The sequence below is a fragment of the Lissotriton vulgaris genome, chromosome 12 (genome assembly GCF_964263255.1).
Source record: "Lissotriton vulgaris chromosome 12, aLisVul1.2, whole genome shotgun sequence".
NCBI lineage: Eukaryota > Metazoa > Chordata > Amphibia > Caudata > Salamandridae > Lissotriton > Lissotriton vulgaris.
This window is the reverse complement of record NC_141700.1, coordinates 471,604,259-471,625,736: the sequence shown is the minus strand read 5'-3', so window position 1 is coordinate 471,625,736 and position 21,478 is coordinate 471,604,259. Positions and strand designations below refer to the sequence as shown.

Sequence of the window (21,478 nt, the reverse complement as noted above, 5' to 3'; positions counted from 1 at the left end):
ATGCAGCTCAACAAACTCTCACACCTTCTCCATCTCTCACAAGCAACACAAACATCTCCACAAGCACAATACACTGCTCCCCACACTAGCTCACAGATGTGCCGCCTGCCACTCCAACATGCCTTACACGAAGTCACACTATCTGGCCAAACCAATATGACCAAGTGCCAGGCCTAAGAAAGCACTTAATTCGCACACAGTACCACACTCTCTGGAAACTGCCCCAGAAAATGTTGGGACATATTCTGAACACAATGCTGACATCGCCCCAGTAGAACATACTTAAACATGTTTGACGTAATACAAGAACCAAACACTAGAGCCATTCGACCAGTTGTGTAGCTTTGGAAGGGGTGGTGTTTGGGATATTTCACCCCCCTAATAATTGTAATCTGTAGTGCATGGTTGGGAACAGGTGCTATCAGTCGGGTATGTTGAGGTGACTAGGATTTCACCTTGGATTGTTACATTCACACACACTATAAAACACACACACACACACACACACACTCTCTCCTCTTTGTTATGCAGTTCTTAGAAAATGTTGGCTATTTTTACAAAATATTTTGTATAGGTGCCGCTAACAATCTGCACTGCTCTTCTTTCTGCTGATCCTTAACCCCTTCGATGCTGATGACGAGCTCAGCTCGTCATCAGCCACAGGGGGCGTGTGCGGATGACGAGCTGAGCTCGTCATCTAACGCGGCTTTTTCAAAAAATCCGCGTAGCGCAAAAATCACCGCAGCAGCGATGCGGTCAAGCCCCCCACATGTACTGCTTCTCAGACAATATATGTCAACAAGATATGCCAGTGTAATTTTTGGGAAATCTGAAGCCCCCATATTACTCACCAAGCTACGCCCTACAAACAACCTTGAAACCAGACGACTTCAGCAAGTAAAGAAGTACTCACTTACAACACACTACAACTACATCAAACGCTACCTTTCAAGTACAAAAATGACTGACTCCGACGTATACAAACGAAATAAAATGCACCACAAGACAATCTCAAAGTACTCTGCCTCTTTTTCCACACTCTTCGCAAAGCTTTTCATTTGTACAAAAAGGCAACTGCTACCCACACCCAGGCAAACATGTGTGGCTTTAACAACACCATAGGGTACTACACTTTCCCACATTTTCCTTCCATTGGGTAGTTCACTTTGCTATCAATACCACATAACCCTGTCTCTTAGACGAAAAATCTGTTGGTATTCTTTTTGCAGCAGGAAAGTCAACCATCAATTTCCACTGCTACACTGCCCATTCCACTAATATATTTGTCTCTGGGGGTATATAACCGCACCTCGTCCAATTTTCTTTTTAAAAAAACCTTTTGCAATCTTCAATTGACAGTCACACAGAACGGAAAAGTTGTCTGGACCAATAATTTGCACAGTACAACAAGAAGGAAGAAAAAGTGAAAAAATGTGTGGAGAACAAAATGACCCCTCATGGGCGCACCACCATCTGGGTAACTGGCAGGTACTCACCAGATTGGGCCATTTTCTGATCATAGGTAGTCATTTTGTTCACAAAAAGAAAGTGTCCCAAACAAAGCAAAAAATTGTAAAAAGTGCAGTGGAGCAGTAACTTTCACTCCACGCGTGACAACATTTTTTTACTTGGGACTTCCAGATTGATGAAACAATCGCAGGGGCAATCAAAAAGAAGACTCACTTGAGGAGTTTGTGATAAAGTTATTCCCCTCTACAGCTGGTATGAGCGACGTGAGCTGGCAGAGGGTAACTATCATGGGCATGATAATTAAGTGAGGTATATTTGGAAAGTGGTGCCGTGGGTGTTTTTAGTAAGTGTGTTGGTTTTTGTTATTCTTTCAATTTGACAGTCATAAAGAACAAGGTGTCCAACATTGGTGCGGTGAAAAGGTGTCTAGCCCTGACGAACTTGCCGAAACTTTTGAGGCAGAGAAACATGTTGGCAATGGGTAATGGTATGCAAAGTTAGCTACCAGCCTTTTTAATTCAACAGACCACGCCTAATAATTAAGAATAAAAATGTGAGAGAGGTGTGCCTGTTGATTTTAATCACTGATTGTCACACGTGGAGTGAAAGTTACTGCTCCACTGCACTTTTTACACTTTTTTGCTTTGTTTGGGACACTTTTCTTTTTGTGAACAAAATGACTACCTATGGTGAGTACCTGCCAGTTATCCCGATGGTGGTGCGCCCGTGAGGGGTCATTTTGTTCTCCACACATTTTTTCACTTTTTCTTCCTTGTTGTTGTACTGTGCAAATTATTGGTCCAGACAACTTTTCCGTTCTGTGTTACTGTCAATTGAAGATTGCAAAAGGTTTTTTTTTAAAGAAAATTGGACGAGGTGCGGTTATATAACCCCAGAGACAAATATATTAGTGGAATGGGCAGTGTGGCAGTAGAAATTGATGGTTGACTTTTCTGCTGCAAAAAGAATACCAACAGATTTTTGGTCTAAGAGACAGGGTTTTGTGGTATTGATGGTCCTTGAGTGGAGGGCAACCCTGGTTTTCTCTTTTTCCCTCTTAGCTCCTTTTTGAAATAGATAATTCACTTTGCTACCTTTCGCTATATGGTGCTTCTATTCTCCCACATAAGACTTATGAAGTACTTGCCCATGCACCTTAGCACACTATGGGGTACTATCCTATGCAGTTTCCCACAACAGGGTGCTACTCTTCCCCAGCCTAGCTCACCAGGGGGTGCTCATCCATGTAAAGTCTCATAGTGGTTTAATACTCTTCCCCAACTTTACATACCATGGAGTAATCCCAAATACACCCTCTGACAACAGGGCACGCTCTTTCCTAAGATTGCACAAGTTTATATGGCACTTGTCAAATTGCCCACATGTTCACTCCATCAGATACTTCTCCTTGCAACCTCTTGCGACATAGTACTTCTCTTCTGCCCCTTCGCACACATGGACTACTTCCTCATGCAACCGGGCACTGCTTTTTCCCTAGTTTGAACCAAAACATACGCAAGTGTATATGGTACATGTCACATTCCCCAGATTTTCACTATATGGGCTACTTCTTCTTAAAACATGGTACTTCTCTTCTCCCACATCACACACATGGGGAATTCTCCCATGTATCTTCTCATGACAACACTCTTCTCTTCCCCACTTTTGCATAATCCAGGGTTCCTAGCAATGGGGTACTACTGACCTTCAATTTTGTGTTTGATTGTGTATTCCCCCATACAACCTCAAGCGACAGGGCATTACTCATGAGCAGGTCGCACCAACACACACAAGTGTATTAAACTTTTATCTCTCACAAGAGCCTGCTACTCTTACCTGAATCCACGATACTTGGACATGCACAAGCAGCATGGATCTACATGCAGATGGGTACCACACTCTTCTTCAGACTATTAATAAACTTATAGGTTCTTTCAGCCAGCCCTCTTCATCCATTTGTGAGCTATTGTGGCATTCACATTTTCCTCCGCCCCCTGCAGCATGAAGCAGTGGGTCAGCCCATTTTAGCCATTGGGTAACTTCACTGTGAGGGACACCATCCTGCCCATTCACTAAGAGCAGTATATCCATACACAACGTGTTGCCTTTTAAAGCCAGGCACTACTATGTCGGTGTGTGCCTTTTGAGACCACAGACCTATTTTTACTCTTAGCCTATGCTTTTTTTTAACTTCAGTAATTTTGTATTGAAAAATTATATTTGCATGGTGCAGAGGATATACATGGGAGATAACTGAAAAACAAGAGAAAAGACTGTGAAAAGATGCCCCGGGGGGGGGGGGGAGGGGGGGATAAGCATTGGCTTGCGGCTATTTGTCCATATTTCCATGCTTGCGTCTTCTTCTCATCAATCCTTTCGGCTTCCCCCATTCCCCCTTACAGACTGTCCGATTGTCTTTTCGCTCCCCTGGTGGCGTAGAGAGACACGTGTAGAGATATAGAGTGTAAAGAGAGAAAGGAGGCACAGTGTGTCACAGAGTAGGTGGCCCCTGTGGTCTATGTAGTGCTGCCTTGTCTGGGCTCTGGGCTACCATCCCGGTTGTTCCCTTAACATTCAGGGTGGCTTGTGTGAGGACAGGTAGTTGTCCAGCGAGAGCCACATTTCACTTTTCTTCCCTTAGTTCGGTAGGCTATTGGTTGTTATGGTGTCGGCACCTCGCAGGAATATGACCCAGTTGAAGCAGGCTTTAAAAGTGGCTTTCGCTGTGTCTTTCCAGTTGTTCAATACCGTCTTGACCGCCGCTGTGAGCAGGAGGTCAATCAGGTCCCTGTCTTTTTCGGATGTTATGAGGGGTCGGTGTACCCCAGTGCTAGATAGTGAAAGTCAAGTGTTAGTGTGGCGCCTGTTACGTCGTTGATTAGAGTGTTTATTGAGTCCCAGAATTTCCCGACCTTGGTGCAGTGGAAGAGGAGGTGTGCTAGATCCCCTTTCTGCTTATTGCAGTTCCAGCAGGAGTCGTTTTCTCTGATACACATGGAGGCTAGGCGGGCTGGGGTCCAGTAGGCCTTGTGTATCAGCCAGAATTTTGTCTGATCTAGTGTTGTTGTCACCTCCTTCTCGATGTGGAAGACCAGAGGTCGGCCCTTTCCTCCTCACTGAGCTCTCTCCCCGCCACTGTTCCCCAATGGGTTATAATTTTGTTATTTAGTTTAGAGGTCTTGGGGCACAGGGCTCTGTACATGTGCGCCACTTGGTGTCCTATTATGTTTAGGCTGGTGGCGTATTAGCCTATGCTTTTTGAAAGATTGAAGGCCTTGCAGCTTTCACTTCAATAAGGTTTGGCAGAACCTATGCCAAGACAAAATAAAGTATTGATAAGGCCAAAAGGCTGGCACCTGATGCTTGTTGAATTTATTTTTGGAAAGCGTGTATCATCACTAATATCCCTGACTTCAGCTCCCCCGCCTTTTTTTGTTTTTGTTTGTATAATTGCCCGGAGATGAACTGGTGCCGAGCATGGGTAAAACAGTGGTGGACTATTTGGCAACTACAATGGCGTAAAATGTAAGTGGATCTAATGGTGTAAAATATGTAGGGAAATGATGCTACATAGTGTGCGAAGGAGAGATACTGCTCTAATTGTGCCCTTTTCTTTTTCTTGCAGGTTTAGCTGGTTTTGCCAGGCTATGTGCTGGAGACCAATATGAGGTTAGTTTCAACAGTGGAAAGAAAGAGTTCACTGGATAAAGTTCTAAAGAAGCAATAGGCTCTACATGGTGAATGCAGAGCCCATTAATCTCGTACACCTTAATGATGTGGTCTCTACTCAGAACACTGGGTCTTTAACTGCTACCATAGTTAGTAGTCCTTCTTCTCTCCCTGCTCTTTTTAGATCTTCATGAAATATGGTCGTCAGCGGTGGAAACTGAAAGGTCGCATTGAAACAAATGGCAAGCAAGTGTGGGACAGTGAAGAAATGCACTTCCAGCCTCTTATAACAGAGTTTCTGTCAATCAAGGTACCAAATAAACATATACTGCACAAATGCTTTTTTCGGTGAAATCTACGGGATAATTAAGCCAGAATAGTAATTAATAATTTCTCAGGAGAATGAAGTATACACAAATAACATTTTCTTTAAAACACAAAACTATGTATAAGGCTTGATAAACTTGGACAGTTACCTTGCTCCGCTCCCAAAGGACAGAAGTCTTTAGAAGGCGAGCAGAAAAAAACCCTACATTTTCTACTCAAGATGTGGAGGGCGGTTGTGGCCTGAAAAAATAGGTAAGTCTTGCTCTTATCAGAAGGATTAGTGAGATAGATGATAAGAGCACTCTTCTGGTTAAGAAACTGAGTTTATAGTATTGAAATGGATCAGATGCCCACGTGAAGAGATGAGAGGTGTATATATGAGGAAAGCCACCCTTATTTATTCACAGATCATTACTGCACTTGTTTAGTCGAGCACAGTTAATGGTTATCGATTGCATCTATCCCTTGCCACATTGTTTTTGTTACCCAACCTGCCTTTGATCTCAGATTTATTTTAGCTTGCATGTCTCTGAGTTTCCTATATCAAGATCATGTTGTGGTGTATTGGCTGCTAACTACTTGTTAATTAACAAAAAAACTTTCCTTGTGTATCTGAGGTATTTCAACCTCTCCATGATCCAACCTCCCACCTCTGCCAACCCCTTTGTTTATTATAATGTACTCACCCTACACTTGCTAAAAAAAGTTTGTGAATTGCTCCGTGCTGCTTCTATGTAACTTTCGTTGAAAATATGGTCTCTACTTTATAGCTACGGTCTTATCAGTATCAGGGGCATGAACGTGGGTAACTGCTGGGAAGAGGGGCAGCCAAACCAAGTGCTGTATATTTGAGTTGCCCTCACTAGGTTTATTACATGAGGCCTATAAAGCCAGGAGTCACCAGAGAGCCAAAGTTAGGTTAGTTGATAATATGGAGGGCAGCCTTATGTGCATTTATCCACCCCAGTACGCCATTGATTTTAATATGAGGTGCTACAGGGGAGGATGCAGTGCTGTGTACCTTAAACTTTGGTCATTCATTGTGTTTTGTTGTGCAGAGCAGAGGTCTGAAGTGGAGCAGTAGCCTTATTTTCATTCTTAGTAGGCAAAGAAACTAGATTTTATTGCAGCCCGAGTAAGTGGGATGAATTCAAGCATTTTGCCTTTTTTGTTTTTCTTTTGTTCCTTTTTAGCACAGCGTGCCAGTAAATTGCTTCACCTCGAGGACAATCACAACACTTATTTGTCTTAATTTGTTTCCTTGCTAGTCTTGTGCACTTTGAACCTGACAGCTTATCTCCGAATTCAGCTGCCCAATAAAGATACGCTCTGGGCCCACTTGAGAAGTTGCCAAGAGATAAATTTAGATTTGAAAGTGTACTTAAGCTCATTGTATACTTAAAATAGTAGGCCACGTCTGTTATATCTGTCTCTGCATGTGTGTAATTCAATAAGGAATTTAATCTGCTTCTCAAAAAACCACCCTCTTGACTGTGGGCCATATGTATCAAGATACCAATTAGCGATTCTGTAATAGCGATTTTTAAGAAATCGCTATTTCAGAATCGCTAATTGGTATGTATCAAGAAAATCGCAATTTTTTAGCGATTTCTTGATATTCCTTAATTGTGAATTCGCAAATTGCGAATTCGCAATTAAGGAATACTTTCCCATTCATTTCTATGGGCCTCCTGGCCCATAGGAAGGAATGGGAATTTATTCTCAATTTGCGATTCTCAATTTGCTAATCGCAAATTGAGAATAATTTCAAGGGTGCAGGGGTGTCCAAAGGACACCCTGTTGCACCCCTGAAATAAGTATGGGTGCACATGTGGTGCACATACATGCCCTAAGGGCATGTATGTGCGTCACATGGCACTTTGAAAAATGCTGAAATGTGCATTTTTCAAGGTAAACGCAATTTACCACCAACTAGAAGTTGGTGGTAATTTGCGATTTCTTCAGGGCATTTTGGAATTTTTTTTGCTTAATACATTGCATTCAAGGAATCGCAAAATTTGCGATTCCTTAAATGCAATCGCAAAATAAAGAATCACAAATTTTGCAATTCCTTATTTTGCACCCAAATTCTTTCATACATACCATTTAGCGAAAATGAATTCGACAACGCCGAAATTCTGCGAATTTTGGCGTTTGCGAACCCATTTGGCCTTGATACATATGGCCCTATGTCCCATATCTGCGGCCACAGCTATAAAGCAAATGTTCCTCTTATAGCACTGGTGAGTGCTACTATAAGAAGAAAATTGGGTGTAGGGAGCCTCCATCTGCCTCCATATAAATGGGCATTTTAGTATGAATCACTTCTGTTTCATTAGTTTGATCACATACGGAAAAACCTACAGCCATGTCACCTACAACCCGTAGGCCAACTTTCAACACAACTCGTTAAATTCTAGTGACAATAATTGTATAAAAGGACCCACAGTTTCTGATAGGCATCCAATTTGACTTCCACCGTTGGCGTCAGTCGCTCCATGCCTAAGAGGTTCCATATCCAATTAAGCCAATCTGCATAGTCTGGGATCTTGTTAGAGCCATAGAGAGAGAGAGGATTGTCTGGTCTGCTGCTCCTTTTGCTAAAACCATTTGTTTTGCCCCTTAGGGATTTCAGAGGATAGTTGATGGAGTTAGTCAGCCCTATAAGCAGAAATGCAGGCAAGCAGGGAACTTGCATCTTTTTTTTTTTTTTTCAGTTTTATATAGCGCAAACATGACCCGAATCAGGTATCAGAGCGCTTTACATAGCACCAGTTACGCTGCATGAGGACACACATTCATTTTTTTGTTAGGCACAGGGAGATTAAGTGATTTGTCCAGAATCACAGGATGTTCAGCGTCACTGCCGAGACTCAAACACAGTTCCCCAGATTCGAGGTTGACCACCCTAGCCGTTAAGCCAACTCCTCTTCCCTTGAAGACAGAGTTAGTATTATCAAGGATCTTTCCCCAGCAGTATCTGTATGTCATGGGGGCGGGGTCGCACATAGTACATTGGCTGGTGACGGACCTACTAGCACACACATTGAAGCCGATGACATCTCTCCGTACCCGTTGGGAGACCGACCATGGTCGACCCTGGACCGACAAGGAGTGGGACAATATCTTGGCTAGCCCCAGAAATATACAGAGAAATTCCAAATTCAAGTTAATACAAACCTCTATCCTACGTAGGGCGTATCTCTCCCCAGATAAAATGAACAGATATTTTAACACTACCTCCTCTGTGTGCCCACGCTGCGGGCCGGCGGATGCCGATCTTCTGCATATGTTGTGGTCTTGCTATCTCCTAAAAGATTATTGGCGCAAGGTCACCACGTCCCTAGTGCTCTGCACAGACACAGCCTTGCCGCTGTCCTGGGAGGTTTGTATACTGGGGTTACGCGAGAACCAAGAAAAACAAAGTAACGTCACGATTTAAGGATTTGGGGCTGATAGTTGCGAAGCGCCTGCTTACGAAAAGATGGAAACATTCGGACCCTCCAGCGCTGATCAGCTGGAAACGATCTCTTGTGAACTGGGTCCAAGCGGAGAGCACAGCATTACATAGGGAAGAAATGGCAGGGCTACGTAAATTCCCCATTGCGCAATACTGGGATAATATACTTTCCACGCTTAGTGGTGCTAGCACTGACGATGCGGGGGACACGCATCAGGTTAACACATAACACACATGTCCACAGCCATAGTTCCGGGAGAAGTGTCATTGGCGGGAGAGACTTACCGCCTGCCGGGGGCTGTATCATAGCGGTCCTCGGGGGTAGTAGATCACATACCCCTCCTTGTCTAGCAGGCCGCTCACTGACGCTCCCCTGCCTCCCAGACATCTTCACATCCTAGAGCCTTGTTCTTATACACTCCCCCACTGTGGAGACCGTACCGCACAGCCCTACACACAAGCCAGCGAAGAATATTATGATTCTAAATCAATGACAGCCCCTTTGTTTTTTTCTTTTTTCTTTTATTTTCATTTCTCTATTTCAATAGATTGTTAGAAGACGATTATTGAAAAGTAAATGTCTTATAGGTGTATCTCCATCCTATATCCTCCCTACTATAGCGGAGTGTTATCAAAGAGGTTCTAACCGACTGTACACAGACTTCCACAGCGTCTTCTGACGGCGTGAAAAATGTATATAATCATATTGTTTAAAATCAACAATGATGAAACATGGTACTAGCAATTATAACTGCTTACTAGAAACAATGCTGTGACATTTGAACAATAGACCATGCCGTTGCATAGCCTGAAATATGCTGTATTTAGGAAATGAACGTTGCGACATGTAATGCCTGGGCCAGCGTAATGTGAAACAATAACCTATGCACAGATGCAGTATGATTGTAATCCCCAGATATAATGCTGTTTTTGTATGTTAACTATTCTGTGTTACCCTGCAGACTGCAAAGTGGGAGAGAGCTGAGATTGTGAGGAACAATGTAACCAAAAACTAATAAAGATATTAAAAAAATTAAATAAATCAAGGATCTTTCCCCAGAATCTACCTAATTTGGGGCATTTCCATAGCGGGTGCACCAGAGTACCAGTGCCACCCTCCTACCGCCCCCCCTCCCACTTTATAGCACACTCTGTCTGCCATTTCTGTTTTCTGGCAGGCATCCAGTAGCAGTATGACAATTTTATCTGCTGTCTCAATACTCAATGTACTGCGAGCCACATGGTGTGCTCTATAGAATCAGTCCTCCCATTGTTGGTGTGTGAGAGGTCTTCTATTCACTTCTCAGTGGGTCTGCTCGGTTAGGCCGGTGAGGGGGTGTAGAAAAGTGCAACTTTTTGACATGGTCACCCCCTCTTTTTTGTATGGTATTTGATGTGATTTTGACTGGAAGTGCACTAGGTCCATGCTAACCAGTTCCTCAGTGAAAGATTTCTTTTACAAAAACTGTACCATTGTACCCCAATAGGCAATACCTTTGGTACTTCCTGTAAGTCCCTAGTGGCCCATTGGTGACTATCCTACACTCCGCTAACGTCACTATATTCAGTATTTAGGGGAGCCCCGGCAACCGATAATCAGATCTTGCCGGCCTGAAAGTAAAAGACGGGCATGAAGAGTCGCAAAGAGCAAGAGCAGAAGATCTAGTAACTGACTTGGCAACAACCCTGCCGGCCTGCCTGCTGACTTCGACAATTGCACCAAAAGCCGACCTGCAGCTGCTGTGTCTGCAAAACCTGGGAGAACCACCAGAACCTTACCCAGGAACCGAGAACTCCTGTGGGACAGCCGACTTGTCCCTCTGCATCCTGCAGGCACAATAGTGCCAACGTGATCCCCAGACCCTCCAAACTCAAAGCCCGTCTTGGGTTTTCCCACTGTGGATTCCTCAATGACACCTGCAGCCTCTGTTCGCAGGACCCCCCTCCACGTAACTGCTCTAAGTAATAACAAAAACCTGACACCTTAGAAAACCTCTGCATCCGTCGCCCCTGGCCCGTGTAGAAGAGGACCAAAGGTGTCCCTGAGGATGGGGAGGCCTGAGCCCCCCTGTTGGTTCATCCCAACTGGCCTCCTAGTCAAAGTTTGCAGCCTCTTTTTATGAAGACAAATACCGATTGACTTCCATTGGAAACCCAACTCTTTTTTTCACCACTGCACCCGGCAGCCCTAATGCCGCTGGTGATGTCTGGCTGGTATACCCTGGACCTTGCCCTCGACTCACCATAAGTTCGGTAGATTGGTCTCGTAATTCATTGTACTGTGCCTGAAAGCCGCACTGGTTTTTCCTCCCACAGGATAACATTACAGATTCCGAAAAAAGCACTAAGTGTCGACATTTAATTGCAAAATTATTTTTATTGAAAAATGTACTTACCTGATCATATTGATTCTGGTGCCAAAAGATATATAAAGATATGTGTTATTTTTATAAATTGATTTGGAGCTCATAATTGAGTTGTGTGCATCGCTTATTGACTATTGTCTGTATTTGCAAATGTCTAACACTCCTCTCTGACTTTTATGTTTAAATCTGTTTATTGCTTTCTGTTTCATTTGCTTTTGCTCACTTACAAGCATAAAGATGCCAAATAAATTTTACACTATACAAAGACAATGCCAACTGACAGCAAAACAAAATGTTATGACATGAGCAATCTTATCAGAACTAACTGCGGCAACAGCTGTCGATTGCGCAAGCCTAGTGCATTCCCCAAAGTACCTGTCCGCATCAAGTGGAGCTCATACATTCAGTCAAGCAAAGGTGGGTTCAACAACATTAATGAGTGTCCAACAAACGAGGGTATGCTTCCTGCACAGTAAATTACATATTGCAGTATCAGAGTCAAACAGTAGGTAAGTCAATCAGATACAACCGAAACAAGGGAAATAATAATATTAACTTATGCATTAGCCCTTACACCCCACTCCAACCCTCCAACAAGCAACACTGTCTCTACCAGCCTCACCACTGAAAGGGGTGCTGCATGGGGATGCACCACTTGTGGAATGAGCATGTCAGGAGAGGTCGCAGGAGCGTGTCTCAGGTCTTGTCCCCTACCTCCGCATCACAGGTCAGTTGGGTCTCCAGTGATGTGGAAACTTCAGGTATGCTGGTGTGTAAATCAGCCATAATTACGTCCAAGCTACGGACAAGAGGGTGCTTATGAAGTCCCAAAATGTCCTCCCTGTGCAGGGCAATGCTCTCTGTCTGCGCCCAGGCAGTGAACGATTTTATCCAGGAATTGAGGTGCAGAGGATCAGGAAACTTCTATTGAGGGGTGATCAGCCTCTTAGCCAACAGCAGACCCAAATCAGTAAACCGGGATGGGACCTTGTGTTTTTTGCACCTTTAATATAAGACTAGTACGCATACCTCCCAAGTAGTCAAAAGAACCATGTCAGTGCAATGTACGAGGCGGCTCGTCACTCTCCTCTAATAGCACTGCAGACGAGGACATGCCCAAAGCATATGTACAATATCTGCATCTACAAGCGCGCAAAGGGGGCATCTACCTGCGTGCAAAGGGGGGCAGGCAGCATCAACGTGATGAAAGTAGCTGTTTACCTTATCAGGGGTGAGGTAGGCCCTGTGCAGAATGTATAACTAAATCAAAGGTAATCGGGTATTGGCGTGGTATGTAGGTGGGACCCTCTAATTCGGAGGACCATTCCCTGTCCGTGCAGGGGCGGTTGAGAACTGTCTCCCATTGTCCACAACGGGATGCAAGTGTTGGTTCCATGTGTGAGCATAGCGACCCAGCCAGCCAACGTACTAAGTGTCTACTTTGACCGAGAATATGAAGGTTTTGTATAGTGAGGTGTGTAGGGGGCTCACTGGTCATAGCACCCCCATCTGCGCCACAGTGCCCCTATAAGGACGTGTGTGTGAGAAATTGTCCAGGTGGAAGGCCATCGTATTCCACCAGTGACTCATAAGACAGTAGCGCTCCATCCCTATAGGGATCTGCCCCTGATTGAATTCTTGCAGCAGTCTAGGTAGGCAGACCGTTCCGCTGTGGTGGTAATGTGTTGGCCACGTGGTGTTCCCAATGCTGCTAGAGCTGGAGCATAAGGGACTGTCTGCCTTGTGAGATAGAGGCTATGCCTAAAGCAGCGATGTTCAACCAGCAGAAGTGCGGGGTTGGGCAGCCGTGGTCGGGCACAGGGGTAAAATAGTTGGCAGATACTGTTTAGGCTCCAGGCCGGCTGTAGTATAGTGGTGCCAGTTAAATGCAAATTGGCAAGCCAACGCACCGTCCAATGGAGTCGAAATGCCAAATAGTTTTGCTTGAATTTGGGCACTGCTAGAGCCCCTAGTCCGTTGGCTGATAAAGCTTGACGAGTGCCACCCGCTTTCTGGAGGTGTGCCATATGAAATTCCTGATCACCCCTTCAAGTGTTCATGTGTGATGCTGGGGAGGGGCACAGCAGTCAGAATAGAGGGAATGTGTTCCAGAGCAGCTGTGGTCATCAACTGATAAAAGGAGGTATGATGGCATGTCACTTCTGCATGAATTTTGCGTGGGGTATATAATAATGGACATGCAATGGAGTGCAATGCCACAATAGGGCAGCTGGGTTGGTCTTGTCGTATCAGTCGTGCTAGGAATGAGCCCGCTCTATAAGCCGTGGTGTGTGTTTTGGCTGATTAGGTGGCATAGTTGTGACGTTCTAAGATCGCTGCACGCTCACGCTGCACTTCAGCTAGGCGGAAAACACCAGTCGGGTCAGCTACAGTGACACCCTTAAGGCTTAAGAGCTTTAATGCACAATATGTCAGTATCTAAGTGTCAACGTATGTTCCAGCTCAGCCCCATACTGTATCCCCGCAGTGTAACTTTAAAAGCATCACACTCAGTGACCCGTACATCTGTAGAACGGGTGTTTAGATCGAAGAATCTCTCAATAACGGTGGCAAGCGAGTAACAGAAAGGTAGGTCCTTCAGTTCTGCTGGTTGAAGGCACCATGTTGGGATCAGGGGGTTACCCGACTCCCAAGTAAGCGGCAAGTATTGGGGGTTTTGGTCGGAGTGAGTGTCCCAGATAATCAATGCAGGTAACACTGGGGGTGAGACTTAGTGTTCCCTTTAGCCTATCTCTCTTGACATGCAAGGAATGGGGAGCAGAATAGAAAGAGTATACTGTGGCAGACATGTTTCGCTCTCACCAAATGTCAGTGAGGCCTCAGTTCTGAATCCAATTATGAAGCTCCTGGGCTTTTGAGGTGGCAGCTGTACGGGGCAGTGGGGGGAAGGACCGGTCTAAATTAGTATCAAGTACGCTATTGAAGTCACCCCCAAACAGTCACAGGACTTCATTCCAGCTCGATATAGCCCCTGAGAGCAAATGCAAGAATTTCACCTGATCAGTGTTGTAAGCGTATATGGTGCCTTGCAGGATGTGGCCGTCATCTAGTATACTCTTCACAAGGACTTTTCTGCCCTCCGGGTCTGTGACCACCTCGTCAGACACAAACGGGCCTCCCGGCATAACCCGTAGGAATGTGCCACGAGCATAGGAGGAAAAATCAGTGATGTAGAGTTGCCGGCTCTGTTGCAATTTAACTGCTTCTTGGTGTGTTCGATGGGACTTCTGTAGCAGTGCCTAAGGTAATTATAGATGGCATAGCGGCATGCAGGGATGTGAATACTGCATACATGCCAAGTTAGTCTTTTAATGGACACCTTTTTGTTGTGGACGGTCAAGGCAGTGACAGGGCCACAATGATAGAGGTAAAATTACTGATGTGTGCGAAGGCAGTGCCTCACAGATAGTGGGGGTGGGAGAGGGTGGACCATGCATCACAATGCAACTAAAACAAGAGAGCATAATAAGAAATAATAAGAAAAGGAAGAACAATGAATACCATTGGAGCAGTACACCAACCGAGTGCCCACCCAAAGTAGTCAGTGACTAACATTTGCCGCTCGTAGCATTACCTGCACTCTGCACATTGTGTTCTTTGCTGCCTTGCCGCTGTCCCTTGAAGCGAGGGTGTAAGATCACTCTTGGACTACGTGGGAGGCTGCTGTAACAGGGGCCGGGACTGCGAGACCCAGGAAGCAGCGCAGGATCACCGGAGCACACCTGGAGTCTCTTCCCGCCCCTGCTTCGCCCTGATTGGCTGCCTGACTCGCTCAGCCTCGACCTGATTGGCTGCCTGTCTCGCTAACTGCTCGCGGCCCCCGCTTCGCGGGTGCCGCTCGTAGCATTACCTGCACTCTGCACATTGTGTTCTTTGCTGCCTTGCCGCTGTCCCTTGAAGCGAGGGTGTAAGATCACTCTTGGACTACGTGGGAGGCTGCTGTAACAGGGGCCGGGACTGCGAGACCCAGGAAGCAGCGCAGGATCACCGGAGCGCACCTGGAGTCTCTTCCCGCCCCTGCTTCGCCCTGATTGGCTGCCTGCCTCGCTCAGCCTCGACCTGATTGGCTGCCTGTCTCGCTAACTGCTCGCGGCCCCCGCTTCGCGGGGGCCGCTCGTAGCATTACCTGCACTCTGCACATTGTGTTCTTTGCTGCCTTGCCGCTGTCCCTTGAAGCGAGGGTGTAAGATCACTCTTGGACTACGTGGGAGGCTGCCGTAACAGGGGCCGGGTCTGCGAGACCCAGGAAGCAGCGCAGGATCACCGGAGCGCACCTGGAGTCTCTTCCCGCCCCTGCTTCGCCCTGATTGGCTGCCTGCCTCGCTCAGCCTCGACCTGATTGGCTGCCTGTCTCGCTAACTGCTTGCGGCCCCCGCTTCGCGGGTGCCGCTCATAGCATTACCTGCACTCTGCACATTGTGTTCTTTGCTGCCTTGCCGCTGTCCCTTGAAGCGAGGGTGTAAGATCACTCTTGGACTACGTGGGAGGCTGCTGTAACAGGGGCCGGGACTGCGAGACCCAGGAAGCAGCGCAGGATCACCGGAGCGCACCTGGAGTCTCTTCCCGCCCCCTGCCTATAGTTACGCCCCCCTGACGCTTAGCGGGACGCGTGCGGGACGCCGGGCTAAGCCCGGGCAAAGGGCGGGCCGTCTGTGGCCGTCCGGGGACGACCGAGGACGGGACGGGCCACCCCACTAACACCTTATCTAGGAGTACAGGTATATTTGACTACTTGGAATCTAAACCTCCTTATGATGGCACTAAAAAAACTTTGTTCGCGAACGATTTACATGAAGCGTATGGGTACTGACGCAGCTGTCAGAAAATCTGCTGATAAATCAATGAAACCAGGACAAATTTCCTGTACCCCGGCAATAACTAAATACTTCTCCACCCTCTCTGTGAAAAATCAATCACTTTTCCCTACATCTGAAGAAGAAAAAAAGCTAAATCTTTCAATTAATAAATCTGAACATCAGTTACTGTTACACTCTGAACTAAGCAATTGTAACCAAGGATCAACAAACACAGAGAATAACCCGGTAAAGATCTCCCTTTCGGAAGAGTATCATAAATCAATCCTAGAGATGTCTCAATTAACACCTATAAAACACCAGGATAACGAACTAGCCGTGGAGGTCTCGGCAAGTAATATTACGATGATGGAAGAACAAAAATCAGTAACTTCGCTAAGACTAAATTGGCCACTTACCAGTTCCCCAGAAAAATCACCCAAACTGTATATTAATCAAACCAATCTCACTGATCCCCACTTTTCTAATTTAACTCCGGTAGCTACTGTTTCACCCCTGTCAAAAGCACTTTTTTCCCTACAGGACATTTTGGAATCAGTTCTCACCCATCTTGGTCAAATTTTAACTAACTCCGATGACACCCTGGATGTCCAAATAGGAATTCTCAAGTTCTTGGTGGAAGAAAAAAAGAAAAAAGATCTTTCTAATGACACATCTGACAAACCTGTAACGGCCAACCTATTACAATCTGAAGACGGCTGCAAAAAAGGAACAAGGTCTCTAAAAACGCAAGACGCAAGTACACAAACATCAGATGTGATAATATCTGAGACTAAAATTAAGGAAATAAGAAAAAAGAAAAAAACTCCTATAACCTACTCTCTCAAGAAACTGTTCGGAGAAGAAAATGAAAACATCATCGAAAATAACATCAAACACTATCCCATTTTTTCCAACAAAGAAATCGATAAAGGTCCAGGTCCGATAGCTCTCGACAATAAAGTAGATTTAACGAAAGTTATCAATGTACAGGAATCAAAACAGACGGGAAAGACCATAAATAACAAAGACCTGGAGGAAAAAAAGGGAAAGAAAAAGAGAAGAAAACCTCTGAGAAGAATTCAAAAGAAAAAAGGGAATAAACTTAAATTTCAAAAACATTTTTTCACAAACTCAGTTAACTCTTCGGCGACTCAAATAACACCACTGGTGAAACCTCTGAACCCAAAAGCAGAAGAATACTGTCCGACCTCAGTAAAAAGACCAACAGGGCAAAAAACTAAGGATACAAAAGAACTACAAGAACACAAAACATGGCAGTGGGATGGAAATCAAACAAAACATTTAACAATAGAAGAACTTTTTCCCACTGACAATATGCCGCTCAATCGTGGAAGAATAATTAATCTATTACAAGAAATACCATCCCTGAACTCTCTGACAAGTAAAGAAATTGACCTAGTACGCTTCCCGAAAAAAGAAAATGACAAATTAGTACAAGTGTCTTTCTTTTCCCCAGTTCTCCCTGGAATAATTATAAGAGAGAAGGAAATTCTACACAAGAATGGCTATGATGTCATCCCAATACCAGAAATCAAAACCAATGTACAAAATAAAGCGTTAATTAGACAATCGCATACTAATAATATCCTCAGTTCAGATTGGGGAGAATCTGCATTAAATAATATGAGAAAAGACACACTCAAAATACAAGTAATGCATGGCGAAAGGTCGGTTTGGTCCCGGGACACTAATCCAAATGATAAAGAGAACACCCTAAAATCTTGGGCGTGGTTATCAGAAGCCTTAAACAGTAAAAAAATGGATAAACCACAACAACATCAGGTTTAGCAAAGGTTTGAAGCTTTCATCATGGAATCTGGCAGGGAAAACCACCAACAAAATGAAAGATGCAACTAATGATCATCCGGATATTCTTGCCCTGCAGGAAACGTGGTCATCCACTCCCTTCACGCAAAAAGGATATTATGTCTATGATACCTCAGCACAAAAATCCAAAAGGGGTCATGCGAAAGGAGGTATGGCAATTCTGCTGAAAGAAGATTATTCTTGGTCACAAGAAATAATTGATACATATTCACATAACCTACAATGTATCAAAGTACAATTTAAATCACAACCATTGGATACCCACAAGAAAACACTACTCTTTAATATTTATGCTCCACCAAGTAAAAAATATGACCCTTTATTTGACCATCTATTAGAGACCATAATTAACATCCTTGAAGATCAACATCATCCGCCATACATCATTATGGGCGACTTAAACGCTAAAATATCAAACAGTGAAATAAAGAAATGGTCTTTATTATTTAAGGAGGAATCACTGGAAATATCACTCCCGCAATTTCCAAAAGGAGCAAAGTCGGATAAAAGAGGAAGCTCATTATTATCATTCCTCCCAAGTATAAATGGGATAATATTAAATGGAAACATCTATGGAGATAAGCCAGCTTCATATACCAGGAAGGGAAATGGAGTTCCCTCTATTCTTGATTACTTCATATGTGGGAATGAAGTAAAGGAACAAATTACTCAACTGTCCATTAAATTTAATGAGGAAAGTGATCATGCACTCCTACGTTTAACAACACTCTGGACGGCACAAACTACTTTCCAGAATGAGCCAATATTCTATAAACCCATAATGGAAGTAAACACAGTCCAGCGTCGGATTTATTGGGGTGCGGAAAATTTGGACTATTTGAATGTACTAATAACACAAACTCAATTGTTAACTGCCATCTACTCTGATGACCCCATAAAGAATTATGAAATTATAATGAATGAACTTAAACACGCCATACAAAGTAAATTAAAACAGGACAGACCAACACAAAGAAAATGTGTCAGCAAGAACAAAAATTGCAATCAGCCAACTATAAAAAAAACTCAACAGGTTGATTCGAGCCCAGTACTTGACTTACTCGTCAGTAAATAAAGTTGAAATAAACAGACTAAAGAATCAAATTCGAAGACAAAGGGCTAAACAGGAAAAATTGAAGCAGGACCGTAATTGGATTGACATCCAACTAGCAGCCAAGCAATGCAATCAATGAAAATATTGGTCTTTGATAGCGAAGATGACAGGAACTAAAAAGAAGTTAGAAGCAATCCCTGTCTCAGAGGAAGACTGGGGTATATTCTTAAGTGATCTATACAAACCCAATCTGAACATAATGGTGAGAAAGGATATTGAACAAGATATGGTAACCAAAGACATAAAACTCACCAAGACCTCGGCATTGTCAATTGCCATGAACATCAAAAAGGCAAGAAGTACGGGTGCATCCGGACCTGATCAGATTCCTATTAAGGTTTATCAAACTAACCAAAAAGCATGGGGCCAGATGCTCGCGCCATTATTTAATTACATATTCGACTCTGGGAACATTCCAAACTCTTGGAAAGGAAGCATAATAATTCCTATATATATAAAAGGAAAAAGGAGTACAGCTGGAAACTATAGACAAATAGCTCTAATGGATGCTGGTGGTAAGATCTTTGCTGCAGAAATACTGGACCGGCTGAAATCTTGGGCATTTTCGTTGGGACTAATTCCCATGTTTCAGGCTGGGTTCCGACCGAACCATTCAGTTACGGACAATATAGCTATTTTTCAAACTTTACTAGACAAATACGTAACTGGAAAATCTCAACCAATATATGCAGCGTTTATAGATTACTCTACTGCCTTTGACAGGGTGGATAGACCGACCCTATGGATAAAATTGAGAAAGATGGGTATCCCTGAACCGCTATTACAACTAATTGTGAACCTGCATAGTAATACCTGGTGCCGAGTTCAAATGGGGAGTGATAGGGGCCTGTCAAAGATAATACGAACATCCAATGGCCTAAAGCAAGGGTGTCTTTTGGCCCCGATTCTATTCTCTCTATATCTGAGTGACCTACCATCGCATCTACAACAAGGGCTATGCACTCCACCGAAAATTGCCGCTCAACGCATACATGCTTTGCTGTATGCGGACGATATAGTCATGTTCGATCTAACACCTTTTGGACTTCAAAGTCTTCTAGATATCTTATACAACTACTCTAAAGATCATTTTTTAATTCCAAATATAAGTAAAACTAAAGTAGTTGCATTTTCAAAAAAGAAAAAAGATGTGAAGTACCAATGGAAACTGGGAGGAGAGATGTTGGAACAGACAAAGGAATATACCTATCTTGGTAGAATTTTCTCACATAACATGAGCAACAGCAAGCAAATTAACCACTTAAAAAGGAAAAGTGATCTACATGCTGGGGCCATGTCACGCCTGTATACGACCACTGGAAGCAGGCATTTTTCAGCACTAATAAAAATCTATAGAGCTAAGATCCCCCCGGTTCTATCATATGCCTCTGAATATATTCCCCTAAAACTATGGAGTTATATGGACTTAACTGAAGGCAAAATACTAAAAAAGTTACTGAAAGTTTCCAATTCAACACCTGTACAGGCACTAAGATTGGAATGTTCGATCACAAGTGCATATGCGACATCAGTAGCAAGCCTCATTAGGTGGCCCCATAACCTTCTCCATTCCAAAGAGGGTACCCTACGACATTTGTTAAAAATCGAGACTTTTAGTAAGGACTCCACTAATTCTATATTCTCTAAAAACATGGGAGAGGCTTTCCATTTAGCAAAAATTAGTGCAGAAATGTTGATATCATGGACACCTGTACAACTTAAACTATTTCTAAAAAACTTTTCTCCCAAATTGAGTTACGAGCTTGATTATTCCCACTGTACTAAATTATCTATGTATAGGATTTATCCTGACTCCCAAGAATATAAGCAAAAACAGCTGTATTTGGAATATACTCTCACCCATGGCGCAAGGCGCACGATCATGATGCTACGTTTGGGTATACTCCCCGTATTAGCTTTTACCTCTTCCTGGAGACAGAACAGTACCTCGCAATGTAACTTGTGTCAGGGGGGTAAACAGAATCAAGAACATCTGTTCTTCATATGTCCAAATATAAATGTTGTCACTGCTAGGTTATCATGCTTAGAGCCCATATATCGGTCTTGCAGGATTGTCAATGCAAAGGATTTTATTTCTGTATGCGTTAAGCCACCAAACGAATATGTCTGTTATAGAATTTTTAAATTTTTGAAAATTTCATTGAAAATGTATTAATTTGTATGTAAAAACAAATGTATTTTTCTTTTAAATAATTTTGTGGTCCTCGAAAGAGTACCGAAACAAAATAAAAAATTTTGACTTTGACTTGACATTTAGGGAACAAACAAGATCCCTGTATTGGGGGTGGGGGGGGGACACAAGAGGCAGCCAATCCCCAGATTACAAATAGAAATAATTGACAATACAGTAGAATAAGCAATCACATTAAAGGTCATCAGAACCAGA

General features: G+C 43.8%; 1 protein-coding gene across 1 annotated transcript in view; it reads left to right on the top strand.

Annotated features, from left to right (window-relative positions):
• RIPOR1 (RHO family interacting cell polarization regulator 1) overlaps positions 1–21,478 on the top strand; it is a 2,151,737-nt gene that overhangs the window by 822,970 nt on the left and 1,307,289 nt on the right. Inside the window, exons 7-8 of the mRNA XM_086945567.1 lie at positions 5,096–5,139; positions 5,324–5,449. Of these exons, the coding sequence (XP_086801693.1) occupies positions 5,096–5,139; positions 5,324–5,449 (170 nt within the window). The remainder of the gene's footprint in view (positions 1–5,095; positions 5,140–5,323; positions 5,450–21,478) is intronic.